Here is a 15,899-nt window from a genome sequence, read left to right as displayed (position 1 = left end):
GAGAGAGAGAGAGAGAGAGAGAGAGAGAGAGAGAGAGAGAGAGAGAGAGCGAGCAATATTTGTGTGGTCACTGAAGGTTGACTGTAATTGTTTTGGGTGTTTTAGTGAGTGTCACCCCTGCCTGCATCCAATGTCCTGCATAAGTTAGTTCTGAAACTGCATAAGGAACGTTGTTGGATGCAGTTAATAGTGTGTGTGCCCATAGTAGCTCTAGTGCTGACTATATCAGCATCTACTAAAATGATAAGGTGCAATGGCAGTTGACAGGAGTGTTGGATAATAAACGATAGTGTTATATAATTCTGTTATATAATTAATTCTGTTATGTAGCACCATCCATAAGATGGAATTGTGACATAGAGGAATAAAACTCAGTCCGTTTGTATCTGTTTATCATCTTATCTAATCTGTCTGTCTGTCTGTCCAGTCTATCCATCTGTCTGTAGTTTTTCACGATAGGGTTTCTTGAGACGGGGTTTCTCTGTGTAACCCTGGCTGGTCTTGAACTCCAAGATCCTCCTGCTTCTGCCTCCCAAGTGCTGGGATTAAAGGGGTGCACAACCACTGCCAGGTGCAGTACTTTATTGTTACACAATTAATGCTACTCATGGTGGTCTGTGCCTATAGCTACCGCTAACTGCTCATGAGGCTGAGGTGGAAGGATCGCCTGACTTCACATGTTAGAGACCCACCTTACTTATATAATGAGATTTTGTTAATTTTTAAAAGCATCTCGATTTAGAGAAGCAAATAAAATTTATGTTTATTTGTGGTAAAATTTCTGATTTTTTTTTTGAGATCTCAAATCTTCTTTAAATCAGAATTTTTATGACTTTTATAACTTCATTTATTATTTATTTTATTTATATTAAGTGTGTTTGTTTGTATGAGTTTAGGAGCACAGCCATATGCAGGAGTGAGTGGAGGTCAGATCCCCAGCCAGTGAGTGGTGTGGCCTCTGGGAACAGGTCCATCTCTCCAGCCCCTCTGTGGAAGTTTGATTTGGACTCTTGCCCCTTTTATTTCTCCGTGTAGCTCACACAAATACAAGAATTCTTGAGAGGTTTCAGAGCCAGCCTGTGGACGCCTATGGAACTGTAGCTTCACTTTCTTGCTGTGTAGTAGATGTCGTGGCACTAAGACCCAGAAACTCTGTGCTGTGTGGCTGGAGCTGGGCTGGCTGTGCTCACACTGAAGGGAAGGAAGTCATTAGTGCAGACTGAGCTGTGGAGTTAGGTTCTTGCAGGATTTCCTTCCAGCCTTTCCCCACTTAGGTTCTTAGGTTCTTGGGAAAAAAAAAATCTAAACACACAAACCAAGTTTTCCTATTTACTGTGTTCAGGGAAGGTGGACATTTCGGAAGGGCCGATCCTATCCCAAGTTGTCTAAGAAGCAGAAAACTGGCAAAGACGCTCTGATTACAGATCTTTGGGATTTTCTTTGCTAAATTTTTACAAACGAGAAATACACCCAGAATTTTGGGAATTGCTCCAGGCTGCGTGTGAGGGTTTGATTGCCTGTCTAATCTTTTTCTTTTTTTTGAGAAGAGGAGAATTCGCCAAGAGGGTCTTGGATGGCAGGAGCCCGGCCGGGTTTCTGTGGCAGCTCCTGCCGTGGGTCTCTGATCTGAGGGGTCTGCGGCCCATCGGAGAGCTCCTGCCTGGAACCTTTTCGCAGGCGCGGGTCGGGGAACATGCCCCGCTCAGACCCGGGCGCGCCGCTGGCCGCCGGGACGTCCTAGCCCCGTGGGAGAGTGTGGTGGCTGCGGTACTTCGCGCTGAACCGAAGAGGAAGACTGTCTGTCCTATCCGGGAAAGAACGAGGGGGTGCAAGGAGGCAGCATGACTTGCAGTCGCCGCCGCCCTGCGTCTGCCCCGAGCCCCCAGCCCACCTCTTGATGCGTCCCGGGTCGGCTGTACAAATATGATGAAATGGCAGCCCCGGAAGAAGGTGAGTGCGGCGACAGCGGCGGTGGGGCTGGCGGGAGGGGGCCCGCGGGACCTAGAGGCCATCCGGGTCCGTGCGCCCACCGCCCGCCAAGTTCTCGCCTCTGGGCGCGTGTGGCCCGGCGGGGTGACAGCTGAGCCTCCGCCCGGCGTGCTGGCCCTGGGTCGCGGCGCACCCGCCCCGCTAGGCCCGCAGGTGGGCGTCGGAGCGCCCCCTGCCCCGCGGGGATCGGCGTCCCGGACGCTGGCAGCCGCTTCCCCTGGGCCCCGCTGGGGGGCGGGCAGCCCCGGAGCGAGCGCCGAGCGGTTCCCCGCGACGGCCTGGCCTTGGGCGCCGGGCTGCGGCGGGGCGGCTGCCGGGACCCGCGGCCGCGTGGGCGAGTGCGGGCGCGCCGGCCATTGTGCGCCGCGTGTGTGCATCGATCGTGGGCTAGGGGGAGGGGGCACTTTGCTTTTTGCAAGATTATTTCCTAATATGGCTCCTTTGTTGAAAACCGGAGGAAAAAACATCTAGTGGTTCTATCAAAATAAATTGCTATTGGTCTCCGAAATAACGTTTCGAAATGTGCGACCCGTCTCTTCCTTGGGACACCGAGGGAGAAATACAGCTTTCTTCAAGTTCTTGGCAGCCCTGTGTTTGGCCAGGGTTCCCTTTGCAAACTTGCCTGACTGCCACTCTTAGGTCAACCCAGCGGTTTATGGCATAGCGGGACTTTCCCTTCAATACCTCATTTGGCCCAGGTTTTTATTGACATTCTTCTGAAGGAAAACACAGCGGACTGAGTGTGCGGTGCCCCTCCCCAGCCGTGACCTGTCTCTGCTAGCAGCTGTCTGGTGTTTCACTCAACTAGCTAAACTGGTTCTTTCTTTGTGCCATGATGTGTGATGTCGAGTTTGACATCAGAGCTGAAATAGAAATCATGTGTGAAGTACTGGGCCGACTCGGCGCTGGTTTGACTGCCGAGCAAACCGCGCTTCATTATAGCTCGACGAATGCAAAGGTTTTCTTTGGTATCCAATTGATTGGCTTTTATCCAGTGGCAGTTGTTCTACCTCAGCCCAAAGGCACCGTCACTCACATATTTGTTAGGTTCTTATCACAGGGCTTCATTCATCGAGTTTGGTGGAGACATTTGTGTGCCGCCCCCACCCCCACGAGAACACCGGAAACCCCACAGAATCAAACGTCTTAAACAGATGCTGCATAGTCCTAGAATCTACATTTGTGTAATCTTTGCGAGTCGTTTAGAGAGCTCTGCAAACGGTACATTCACAAATGCCTGCTTTTTCTATTTTACCCAACATGTAGTAACTCATGGCTGTGTCACTGAAAACCCCTCCGGGTGCTGGTATTGCTTGAACCACGGAAGTATTATTCTTGGCCGCCAGGTGGGTTTCTGGACTCTGGAAGATTCTGTTTCCAGTGTTAGGATTCACTGCGGCATCTACTCACTCTGAGATGCGTAGATGGTTATACCAGAGACTGTGTTTATTTCTGTACCTCACAAGGCATTGTGGGATAAGGTTCTGGATATCAGTCTGGGGAGTTCGTAGAACCTGAGCTGTCCGACTCTGCCTGATTATTATTTGTTGGTAGCCTGAGAGCAATTCCTGTGCACTGCAAGTGAATGCTACCCTGGGAAGATGCTATTCAACTCCAGGAGGCTCCACCAAGCCTTTAGCAGACTCCACTTACTTTCTTACTCGTACCAGAATACTCAGTGCAGAGAGCAGTGCTGTGCTGGTGTGACACAGCTCGGGAGGGCTTCCACAGATTCTACTGCCTGCTGCCTTCCACCTGCACTTTAGGGCGAGGGGTGACTGCTGGCTTGTCACTCACCATAGCTGGGGCTTCTCTGGATTTCTTTGTTTCTAACTGGATGTGGAGCTGCGGGTGCATTGATTGAAGGGAAATTGTTCCCTCTGATTTACACTAGTAATTTGACAGATTAAATACTCAAGACAAAGTTTATGAGTGTGTGAGTAGGCAGTATTCTATTAGGGTTAGATTATCTTCTCACAAAGGAACCTTTCAGCATGATTCATCAGGTCCCCAGCAGGCCACGCCATGCCACGCCACAGCCGAGGATGAGTCTCAGTTGGCCGTCCAAATGTAATAGATCTCCTAGCATTTTTTAGGCACCTGCTGTGTGCCAGGCACCTCTGGTTGGTCTGTGTTCCTTCAGTTCTTATCTAGTATGGAAAGGGTGTGTTGCTTGAATTTCACAAATAAAGAGACTGGTGTAGGGAAGGGATTTGACTAGCTGGGGTTGACAACGTGTGTGTGTGTGTGTGTGTGTGTGTTTGTGAGTGTGTGTGAACATGATGGAGCCAGGTGTTACCTGAGCTTTTCTCTTCTAGTTCAAGGACCATTTTTAGGATGCTACCTCTACCCCTCATCCCCTCTCCTCTTGGAGGAGCACAGAGACTTAGTTACCTGGGGATGGTAAAAATTCAGAGTCTCTGCCACAGACTATAAATAGATTCTGGCTTTTGGGGCTGACTTCATTTTGTTGACTGGGATCTTTTCTTTCTCTCTGTAAATTTAAGTGTTCATTTGGCCTCTTTGTAGAGTTATAGCTTTTTAAGTTCAGGGACCATGTCTCTTTTGGTTTAAAAAATAATGCAGTTGCTTAACATATGTCTATTTTGTGTAAGAGGAAACAGCTACCACTTGTGTCCTTACCCTCGATTCTTTAGCCCATCTGTAGGTTTGGCTCTTGTGCCTTACTCAACTGCATATCTTGTCATTGGCTCCCAACCTTTACAGACAGCATCAGAAAGGGGGCAGCCACTCTCCACAGAATCTCCCTGGAAGTCATGATTAAGACAGGCACGTTTAAGACAAGGTACTAGGCTCAGGACCCAAATTTGCTCCAGTATTGTTGCTTGTTTGATTTATGCAGTCTGATTGGCGTTGCAGAGTGCATGCGCCCCGTGCCCCACTCTTTTTTATTTTTTAATATTGTTTCTATCTTGTATTTGTTTTGGAGGAACATGTTTGCTTATCACTCTGGAGAGATTTCTGCTTTCAGATCCAAGAGTGAGTGTTAGAAAGCACTGTGTCAACAAGACTCTGGTGTGAACGTCAGGAAGTCCCTCTGGTTGGATTTCCCCATTGTTTGTCTAATGTTATTTTACTCTTTGTGCATAATAAACGATTATTAATAGGAACATGTCACATAAGCCACATTAATTATGTAATTTGAGAGTCTTATGATGTGTTTATCTTGTTACAGTCATCACCTTAATAAGATATAAGTCTGGTTTTAGTTCTCTGGTTTATTTAAGCACACAGAGTATGAGCTCCACTGTGACATTTCCATTCTCCTGCTACACTCATCTTATTTGCTTCCTCCTCTGCCTTCTCCCGGCACCTTGCTTCTCAAGACTTCCCTGATGGAGCTCCAGTGGAAGCGTGTATGAAGGATCGCACCCTGTAGGTCTGTGTCTTGCAACGACATTGCCTCTTATGAAAGAACATGTCACAGTTCCCTCCCTGCTCTGTCTCTGTGATGAAGTATTTAATTTTCAATTTTAACACAGCTATGCTTTATATTTAGTGCTCTAATATTTGTTACCTACTGTGGTCTTTTGAATAGACATGGCAAGTGTTTGAATACTTGGCCCACAGGGACTGGTACTACTAGGAGGTGTGGCCTTGCTAGAGTGGGTGTGGCCTTGTTGGAGGAAGTGTGTCACTGTGGGGATAGGCTTTGAGACCCTCCAGTGGCCTTTAGAGTGAGATGTAGAACTCATGTTTCTTCATCAGCACCATGTCTGCCTGTATGGCCATGGCAGTTATGAACTGAACCTCTGCAAGTGTAAATCAGCCCCAGTTATGTCTTCCTTTGTAAAAGTTGCCATGGTCATGGTGTCTCTGTCTAGTCACTTGTGAGTTCTTGGCAGTTGATATCACTGTTCCTTGGCTTGTTTAATGTCAGGTCAGCGAGCGGTCTTCTGTGGGTCTTCTTTCATGATTCCCGCAGTCTGGACACCCAGGCTCTGATGCTGGCAGCTCTGTTGACTTGTGTCCCTGGGAGTCATTTAATTTCTCATGCCTGACCTCATAGACTTCATCATGGAACTTCTGTAAATGGCATCCTAGCAATTCTTCTTCTTTTAGCCTCTTCTCTCTCTCTGGTTTCTTCCTCTTATCCCTTTCAAGTAAAAGAGACATATATGCTTACGCTTCTGACCTTGTTAAAGTCCTGACCTCTCTCCATGCTCTGGGGAAGGCACACACTGGAGTAAGCACATCCTGAGCTGGGCAGGGTCAGGATGTTACAGAGGACATGATGTGGCTTGCCACTTGCTCTCTTCCTTGCCCAGAGGCCACGGGTTCTTAGCGGTGCCTGTTCATCATCCACACAAGTTCAACCTCATGGTGTTGAATTGAACTGCAACTTCCACCAGACAACTGCAGTTGCAATTAGACTTATTAAAGAATGAAGAACCTGGAAAGAGATGGCTGCACTTTGACTTCTCCAATGATGAGCACACTCCAAGCTGGACCGTGGTGAGGAGCCAGCAGTGCTCCAGAGCAGCTCTGTGACCAGTGCCTTCACCCTAGGAGGGCGTGGCTATGTTAGTGGGAAGGCTCTTACAGGGACTGTTGGCCTGCAGCGTGTCCTCATTGGAGTCTCTCTGTAGCACGGCCATGCCTGGCAGTCTAGTTGGACATCAAACACTAGTTTCTATTCTATGCCTCCCTTCACCCCCAACCCTGCTCCCATCGCCCTTCCTCCTATTCCTCATTCTCCTGGTCTTCCTCCTCCTGCTCCTCCTGACAGTTTCCATGCTGGGCACCAGGAGCCATGCCCTCTTTTGGCCCTATTCACATAAACCAGTGTTGGCTTGGTACATCAGCTCCTGCTAAGTCCATCTTATGGGTTAGGCAGTGAGGAAGAGCTGAATGAATGAATGTTTGAATGAATGGATGCACTTATGGATGGTTTGGTAAGATTCTTGGATTTGCTAGTTACAGAGAGTACCTAGTTTACACCCAGGTTACAAGATTATCTCTGCGTTTTAAACCTTCTGAGAATGCCACATTGCAAGTCAGTGCAAGGATAATCTGTATAACATACAGTCATGCTCACGGGCTGGAGGCTCCGCGCTATTGTGCATGTGGTACGTGTCACTAAAACATACTGCTGATGAATAGTTGTATCTCACATGAACTTCACCCCGACTGATGCTGGGAAAACATTGAAGTGACTTGTGACACATTTAATGCTGATCACAAGATATCGATGTATCAGTGCCATGAATCTGAACTTCCATATTAAATTTTTATTCTCTGCAGTCCCTGGTGCTTTGTTTGTGTAGTGTATGTATGTTCATATGTGTATGTGTGTATGTGGGTGTGTGTATGTGTGTTTGTGTATGTGCATGTATGTATGTGTGTATGTGTTTGTGTATGTGCATATGTGTTTGTGGGTGTGTATGAGTGATGCTTGTAGAGGCCAGGGTTCATTATCAGGTGTCTCTCTCAAGCACTATTTGCCTTATGATTTAATGCTCTGTTTGCATAGATCAGTCATTCATGACAGTCATCTTTATTGTTGTACCTTCTGTGTGCACATAATGCATTTCAACTGTATATTTCCTTTCCCTTATCCTTACCTGTTCCCCTTGAACTCCTGACAGTCCCTTTCCTCTTTCCATCTGCTCCTCTCTGCTTGTGTCTGCCATCTTTGTGTGTGACACAGAGTCTCACTAGATTCTTTAAGTCAACAAGTATGTGAGAGTGATGTCTCCACTCCCAACCCTTAATTGTATATAAATCCTCAGGGAGAGGTGAGGCTCATGAGCTCTGTCCCTCTATGACAAGATGTTTGCCGACCTAGCCTTTTATGGATTGGTATAGACTGCAAGCTCTTGGGGTTTCAGCCATCACGGGGGTTACTGATGTGCATGCAGTTACTTGGCTTTGAGGTTGGTGCAGGATTCTGAACTCAGGTCCCAATTCCTGGTGCCATATGTATTTGACCCACTGAGCTATCTCCCCAACCCCAGCTCTCCAAGTCTTTGATTGTGTATAGTTGGCAGGAAGTGGTCACCTATGCAAGATCTAGGAGTGTTGGAGCACTTGGTGCTAGTTTTATAGGCTTCATAGAGATGAGGAAGTCTGTGTCGGCACCTTTGCTGTTTAGGAGGTGTTGGAAAAATGCCAGTGTGGGAGGCTACAGTGTTTAGTTGGCCCAGCTTGAAGGAAGGGCACCAGCAGCCTCCTTCCTTTGGCTAGTCAGTCACCATGACGACATGCTATGGAGAATACAGGAGGATCAGGGGAGAGCCTGGAGTCCTGGCTGGCCCTGTCAGCTCTGGCTTCTGCAGTGAATGCATGTGTTGTTAATAACAGCGCCTGCTTCCGCAGTAAGACTTTTCTCTCATTGTTGCACTAAAACCATGTCATTTTATTGAAAACTCAAATCATTTCATTTAACCCACATTTTCAAGATTCATGGGGCATGTTTGTCCCATTCTTTCTTTACCCCCTGTAAGGAAAGGTCAGTAGCTAAGAATTTTTACATTCTCACAGGCCGAGCTCTGTAGCTTGGTTTGCTTCTGGCAGCCAGCCTTTTGATTAGTCTATTAGTTTTCTTTGTGACTTTTTGACATTGTGTCCTTTTTGCACATAGTTTAGGGAAAAATATAAAATTAAATCTTTTCTCGAGAAATAAACAGCATTTCTAGAAAAGTACACAAACTAACTTTAGTAACGCTTGCCACCGGCTGATAGGTGCCTCTCAATTTGAAGTTTTATTTAGCAATATCTAATTCTGCAAGCCAGTGTCATAAATGCTCCTGTGCATTCAGCAGTACTGGTGAGGTTTCTGATTTACAGCACATGGGCTGAGACTTGTACAAGGGCAAACATTATTAAGACAAGGCCATCTCACATCTGGAGGACCAGCCCAGAGGAAGTGGGAGGCAGAAGGCCACTGTGCAAACTCAGAGTCTGGGTGCATCGTCTCCAAACACTCACTATTCAGATTGAGGAAACCTGGAAAGGTGGTGGTTCGGAGGAAACCATGGAGAAGCTTGTTGGATACCCTGGATAACTTTATTATAATTCCAAAATTTTCTTTTTGTTGGTTTAATTTATTTTAATTCCCCCTTTATTAATCATCAGTTTTTTTTTTCTGATACAGTATAATTTCCCCTCTCTCTGCTCTCCCGACCTCCTCCTCTTCCATTCACATCCACTCAGTCTCTGTCTCTTATTCGAGAAGAGCAGGCTTCTAGAAATACAGCAAAGCCTACCCAAGTAGGATATAATAAGATAAGAGGAAAACCATCCATTGCATTATAGTCTTTCATTGCTAAGTGGTTGCTTATTCTGCTGTGTCCAGTGTTTTAAGGAAAGTGAAATCATGTCATTTTCCTTTGCTTAGTATTTCTAGTTAGTGTACAAAATCCTGGGTCACATCAAGACGCCCTCGTAGATGCGTTTCTGTGCTCACTGCTCCTAGTCCCTGCTCTCACCTCCTGATTCTCTGCCTCCCCAAACAGTTCCACTCAATAAACTTCTGTATATGAGAGAAAACATTTAGTGTTCTGTCTTTCTCTTGTTTGACTTGTTTGCACTTAACACAGTGATCTCCAGTTCTGTCAAATGTCTCGTGAGTGAACCAAACTTATTCTTCTTTATAGCTGCAGAAAGCACCGGCAGGCTGACTGTCTTGGTGCTTTCACAGGGTGTTGTTGGAAATAGTGGGTAATGAATGTAGATACATGGGCACTGGTGGGTCCTGTGCTGACTCAGGGTTTTGGAAATATAGCCAGAAGTACTGAAAATGATCACATAGGGACTATTTTTAAATTTTCCCCTTCCCTCCTTCCTTCCTTCCTTCCTTCCTTCCTTCCTTCCTTCCTTCTTTCCTCCCTCCCTCCCTCCCTCCCTCCCTCCCTTCCTTCCTCCCTCCCTTCCTACTCTCTCTCTGTGGTATGTGTGTGTGTGTGTGTGTGTGTGTGTGTGTGTGAGAGAGAGAGAGAGAGAGAGAGAGAGAGAGAGAGAGAGAGAGAGAGAGACCATGTGTCTACAGAGGCCAGAGAATAACTTGTGGGAGTTGGCAGTGGGTTCTCTTCTTCCATCCTGTGGACAGGTCCTGGGGACTGAACTCAAGGTATCAAGCTCAGTGGCAAATGCCTTTACAACTAGGTAGTTCTAGTCCCCCTCCCTTTAAAAATATGTTTATGTGTTTGGGTGTTTTTCTGCGTATATGTACATGTACCTCTTACCTGGTGTCTTGCGGAGGTTGGAGATAATGTTGGACTGCCTGGAATTAGAGTTACTGACACATGTGAGCTGCCATGTGGGTGCGGAAATTGAACCCGTCTCCTTGGCAAGAACAGCCAATGCTCTTAACCACGGAACCATCTCTCCAGGCCCCACCTTTAGTTATTTTGAGGTGTCTTTGTATTGATTTCCATCGGAGGCGTTCCAGTCCGAATCCCCACTGTCCATGTGTGAGGATCCCTGTACCCACATCTTCACCTGTATTCCCAGCCACTGGTTTTCTTAATGGAAGCCATTCTTCCTGGGGAAGGATGAAATTTGCTGTTCAATGGTAGTTAAGGGCATCGTACATACTTTCAAATACTTGGCTAGTTCTTCTGGAGGCTGCCTGTTCAGTCAGGATTTGATTCTTTAGATATTTAGTTTTTTAAGTCATTTGTAGGCTCTAGATGCCCAGTACATGACTGGCAAAGAATTTCTCCTTCGCCGATCACATTTTGGTGTGGAATGGCACTGTTGGGTCCTGGATTCCTTGTACATCATTAGAGTCCTCCTCAGAAGGCTCTTGATTCTGATTCTTGACCTTTTTCCCTATAAGTTTCAGGCATTTCCCTGAGACTTTTGATCCACCGTGAGTTGAGTTTTGCATGGGATGTGAGATAAGTCTGCTGTGATTTTTTAAAAAAAAATATGTGGAAATACAGCATTCCTAGCACCATTGCTGGAAAGGCGGTCTTTACCCCAATGTATGTCTTTTGTATCTTGGTAAATATCAGGCAGCTTGTAAGTTTATTTTTTTCCTGTCCTACTGGTCTGTGTGGCTGTTGTGCCAATGTAGTCCTTTTACTGTTGCTGTAGTGTAACTTAGCTGCTGGTCACTGTTGCTGTAGTGTAACTGAGGTTGGAGGCACTGCTCTTTCTGCTTAGTATCACCTGGGTTACTCTGGGTCTTCACGCTTCCATATGAAATTTATGATTAAAAACGATTTTAAATTTAGAAACTTTAAATTGGAAAATAGAATGACAGTATCATTGAGTAAATGAGAACTCTGCCCATTGTGCTTACCCAGATTACCATCTCCTTCTGGCCACAAAGCATTATTAGCATGTTTTATTTTTACTCATGTCTCCACACTGAGAATACATGCACACATCCATAGTTTCAGGATTATCTGAAAAGCTGCAGTTACATACTGTTATGCATTGCGGGAGCTGAGTTTGTGGTGTGGAGAGCATCCAGCATAGGTAAGACAAGTACAGAGCTGGGGCTGCAGCTTGGCCAGTGTGCAGGCAGCCCTGGGCTGGGTTTCTAGTGCACTATCAACCTGGCATGGTGACAGATTTCTGTAATTCTAGCACTTTGACGGTAGAGGCAGACAGATTAGGAGTTTAAGGAATCCTGCTCTCTGGAGTGGCCTTGAGAGCAGCTAGAAACATGAGACTCTTTTAGTTGGAGAGTGATAGATTCATGCTCCTTTCTGTCAGCCTATTCCTTTATTTTTCTTCTTTTTGCTTTTTTTTTGGGGGGGGGGTGTCCTGTAATTCACTCTAGACTAGGCTGGACTTGACCCCAAGGAGATCCACTGCCTCTGCCTCTCAGGAACTGGGTTTACAGGCGTGAGCCGCTTCACTCAGCTGTTCTCTCATTGTTATATGTTCCCCATGGATGTTAGAGCAAAGAAAGGACAGATAAAGTGAAAATTGATTTCAAAATTACTGTTAATGTCTTATTAGCTTTGAGATGTTTCAGGTTGCTTAGGTGTGATCATCTTGGCTCTTGTTTTGGAGGACGGCAGGCTTGAAGCTGTCAGACAGGTTGATGAGTAAGAGGGAACCATGTCAGAGGTGATGGGGTGAGTTCTTCATGGTCACTGTCTCACCCAGAAATTGCTGCACTTAGATTTATTTTATCTGTAATGTCCTTTTGACTTTCCTGGTAACTCAAGCTGTAATTCACAGTCTGCCAACATTTGAAAATTACAGTCATTATATGTGAAATTTTCTAGAAATATATTTTACATTCTGTCATAAACAGGGTGCCAAGAATAATCCAATTTACCGATAACTCAGGAATGTACACATAGGAATATTCTTACTGTCCTCACACACTAATGTGATAGGACACTGTAAAGAACATAGGGTTAGTTGTTCTTATGCTGAATGACCCCAGATTGATGTTCTTTTTCTTTTGAGATTATCATGTGCTTTATGTGCATAAGGTTTTCCTTTTCCCTTGTGTTTTCGATATACTGCTGCTCTGCAGAGTAACCCATGGCCTACTTATCAAAGAAACACAGCTGAAAGCCTGGCAGAGGTGTGAACCCAGGTACTTGGCAAGAGGAGGCAGAGAGATCAGGAGTTCAAGGTTACCCTCAGTTACTTGAGACTTATCTCAAAACAAGAGGAAGCAAGTTGGTTTGTGTCTACGATCTTTAGAACTTGGAGGGTCTTGTGGGCTTTCTGGGCCAGTCTGGCCTGAGGAGTGAGTTCCTGTTACACCACAGAAGCAACAACAAAAAGCATAAACAGTTCCGTTAACAGAACTGATACATGAAAAAAATCAGTCCTAAATGGGTTCAAAAAATTTTAAATCTAATAAAGCCCAGGTGAAAACCAAAAGAAAACCCCTTGTCTCCGTTTGGGTTTCTATTGCTGTGATGAAACCAAAAGCAAACTGGGGAGGAGAGGGTTACTTCAACTAGCACCTCCATATGGCTGTTCATCATCAAAGGAAGTCAGGACAGGAACTAACACAGGGCAGGAGCCTGGAGGCAGGAGCTGATGTAGAGGCCATGGAGGGTGCTGCTTAGGGCTTGCCAGATGGCTTGCTCAGCCTGCTTTCTTATAGAACCCAGGGGTGGCTACACCCACAGTAGGTGGGGCCCTTCCCCATCAATTACTAGTTAAAAACGTCCTACAGGCTTGTCTATAGGCCAACATTATGGAGGTATAAGACAGAGTCACAGAAGATAAAGGAGCCATACATGACTGTAGCTATTGTCAAGTTGATGTAAAACCAGCCAGCACACTGGCTGCATGTTGGTTGTAGCCATGTGTGCATACAATTGTAGTATTTTGGAGGAGAAATTAGAAGACTGGGTGGGCCACACAAGACCCTGTCTGAGATTTTGTCTTAGTCAGGGTTTTACTGCTGTGAGCAGACACCATGACTGAGGCAACTCTTATAAGGAGAACATTTAGTTGGGGCTGGCTTACAGTTTCAGAGGTTCAGTTCGTTATCATGGAAGGAAGCATGGTGCTGGAAATGCTGAGAGTTCTACAACTTGCTGTGAAGGGAACAGGAGAAGACTGTTTCCAGGAAGCTAGGTAGGAGGATCTCAAAGTCCAGCCCCACAGTGACACACTCATTTCAATAAGGCCACACCCACTCCAACAAGGCCACACCTCATCTAATAGTGCCACTCTCTCCCTGGGCCAGACTTTTCCAAACCACCAAAATCCCATCTCAAACCCCAAGATAAGAACAAAACTCAAATGCTGGCATTTGTCATGCTTTTATGCGTTCTGGTTTTAGGGTGTCTTCTAGATAGCAGTGACTACCGAGGATGATTACATTTCAGTGTCCACCAGTGTCCGCCATGGAGTGGAGCGTATTCCAGAAGCCATGATAAATGTGTCCTGCTTCCCCTTTGGCTTTGTTGAGTGCTTCTGACTCAGCAGCAACACATCAACAGCATATTCAAGACAAACCTCCTGAAGTGCTTTGTATAGTGGGATTTACCTGAAGCTTCAGATGCTCAGAAGCCTGAGGCAGGAGGATTGGTAGAACCTAGGATTGCAAGCCAAGCCTGGGCAGTAGGCGAACAATGCTGCAAAACAACAAAAACATGCAGCAGAAGGAAGTCCGTGGCTCCTGAGTCTGCAGATTTGGCATCTCAGGGAGTGTGAAGGGACACAAGCTGTCATTGGAGAGTTAAGCTAGGCCTGTTGATGTGTACCTGTAATCCCCAACTCTGAGAAATGGAGGCAGAAGGGTCTACTCAGTGCGATTTCGACTCAGAAAAAAAATCAGTTAACCATCAATCAATAAAATTTAATTTAAATACAAATTATGTTTTAATTATTATTTTGGCTTATAAATGTGCCAGATGTCATTTTTTTCTCAATTGCCTTCCACTTTATTTTTTAAGAGTCTCTCACTGAACCTGGAGCCTATTGATTGGTTAGACTGGCTGACCAATGAGCCCCAAGGATTCACCTGTTTCCCAGCCCCCAAAACTAGGACTGTAGATGTGCACCATCATGGTTGGCTCTTATGAAGGTGTTGGGAATCCAATCTCAGTGGATCCTCATGACTGGGCCATTGTTCCAGGCCTAAAATTATATATTAGCTAATCTTTTCCTTTTAGTTTAGGCTCTCCAAACAGTATTTATAATTAAAACAACAGTTTTAGGGAGGAATTTGTAGACATAAGAAGCATGGTGAGAGACAGAAAGCCATGGGTATTCAGGGATTGTCCTTAAACCCTGTGCTACTCAGCAGAGGGGTTTCTCAGCTTCCCCTTCTCTTCCCTCCTATTCCAATCCCTCCCTCTCCTCTTCCTTCCTCTTCCCTCTTCTCTCTTCTATTTCATTCTTTAAGAGACAGGATATCCACATGCTATCCAGGTTAGCCCTGAAATCCTGAGCTCAAGGCATCCCTCTATCTTGGCTTTCCAAGCATCTGAGATTACCTGACTTATAATTTACTTTCCTGAGATTCCATTGCTGACAATTTAAAACCTCATAGCAAAATGCATATCAAAGTTGTATTTGTTTGTTGTTAGTTTTGCTTGTTTGTCACTTACTGGCTAGTTTTCTGTCAACTTCACACAAGCTAGAGTCATCTGAGAGGAGGGAGCCACAATTGAGAAAATGCCTCCATAGGGCTGTGCTGCAGGCAAGCCCTTAGGCACTTTCTTAATTAGTGACCAAAGTTGAGGGGCTCCACCCACTGTGGGTGGGGTCATCCCATTGTGGGTGGAGCCATCATTGGTTCTGAGTTGTCTGAAAAAAAAAACAGACTGAGCAAGCCTGGAAAACAATTCACCAAGCAGCACCCCTCCATGGCGACCGCATCAGCTCCAGTCTCCAAGTTGCTGTCCTGTGTGAATTTCTGCCCTCTGTGAGGAACTCTGAGGGAAACAGGCCTTTTCCTATGCAAGTTGCTTTGGTCTTGGTTTTCATCACAGCAATAGTAATTCTAACTAAGGTAGTCACCCAGAAACGTGTTTAGAAATGGGTTCCATATAATCATTTGATGTAGCTGCGAGAATTACGAAACATCATTATGACAGTCTCTGGAGGCCTGACCAGCGGTAGAGGTCTGGCCACTCTGGTGGGGACCTTGGGCAGATGAGGAGCAGTACTAAGGGTGTTGGCAAACAAATTATCAGAAACCCCACATACTTAACAACTAGGGAAGACCAACCATAGGTCAGCGTGGACCCAGAGTCAGGAGAGAGAGTAAGTAAGCCGCTAAGCTCGGTAACGACAGGAAGCAGTTGATACAAATTCAATGGAGCCTCACTTGCAGGTCATTGGTCTGTTTCTGGTGGCAGTGTGGTTCCTCAGGACCTTTTATGAACTATGCTCTCTCACATGTTTATGAAAGAAACCATTTAGAGTGACTGGACTGTTTCAGAACCAGTTTTTCCCTACAGGACTGTAACTGTGGGCAAACCATCCTTGCTGATTTGTGCAGA

The 15,899-nt window shown here is 45.8% G+C and overlaps 1 protein-coding gene across 3 annotated transcripts in view; it reads left to right on the top strand.

Annotated features, from left to right (window-relative positions):
* The window catches only part of TTC28 (tetratricopeptide repeat domain 28), a 381,921-nt gene that overhangs the window by 95,776 nt on the left and 270,246 nt on the right, over positions 1-15,899 (top strand). Inside the window, exon 1 of one of the 3 annotated variants that reach the window (XM_080941080.1) lies at positions 1,443-1,950. The exons of the other annotated variants lie outside the window; for them this stretch is intronic. Within the exon in view, the coding sequence (XP_080797206.1) occupies positions 1,924-1,950 (27 nt within the window). The 5' untranslated portion in view covers positions 1,443-1,923. Of the gene's footprint in view, positions 1-1,442; positions 1,951-15,899 lie in introns of those variants that run through there. 3 annotated transcript variants of the gene reach the window in all.

The sequence above is a fragment of the Micromys minutus genome (assembly GCF_963924665.1).
Source record: "Micromys minutus genome assembly, chromosome: 29".
NCBI lineage: Eukaryota > Metazoa > Chordata > Mammalia > Rodentia > Muridae > Micromys > Micromys minutus.
The sequence above is the reverse complement of the archived record's forward strand: the minus strand, read 5'-3'. Positions and strand labels throughout refer to the sequence as shown.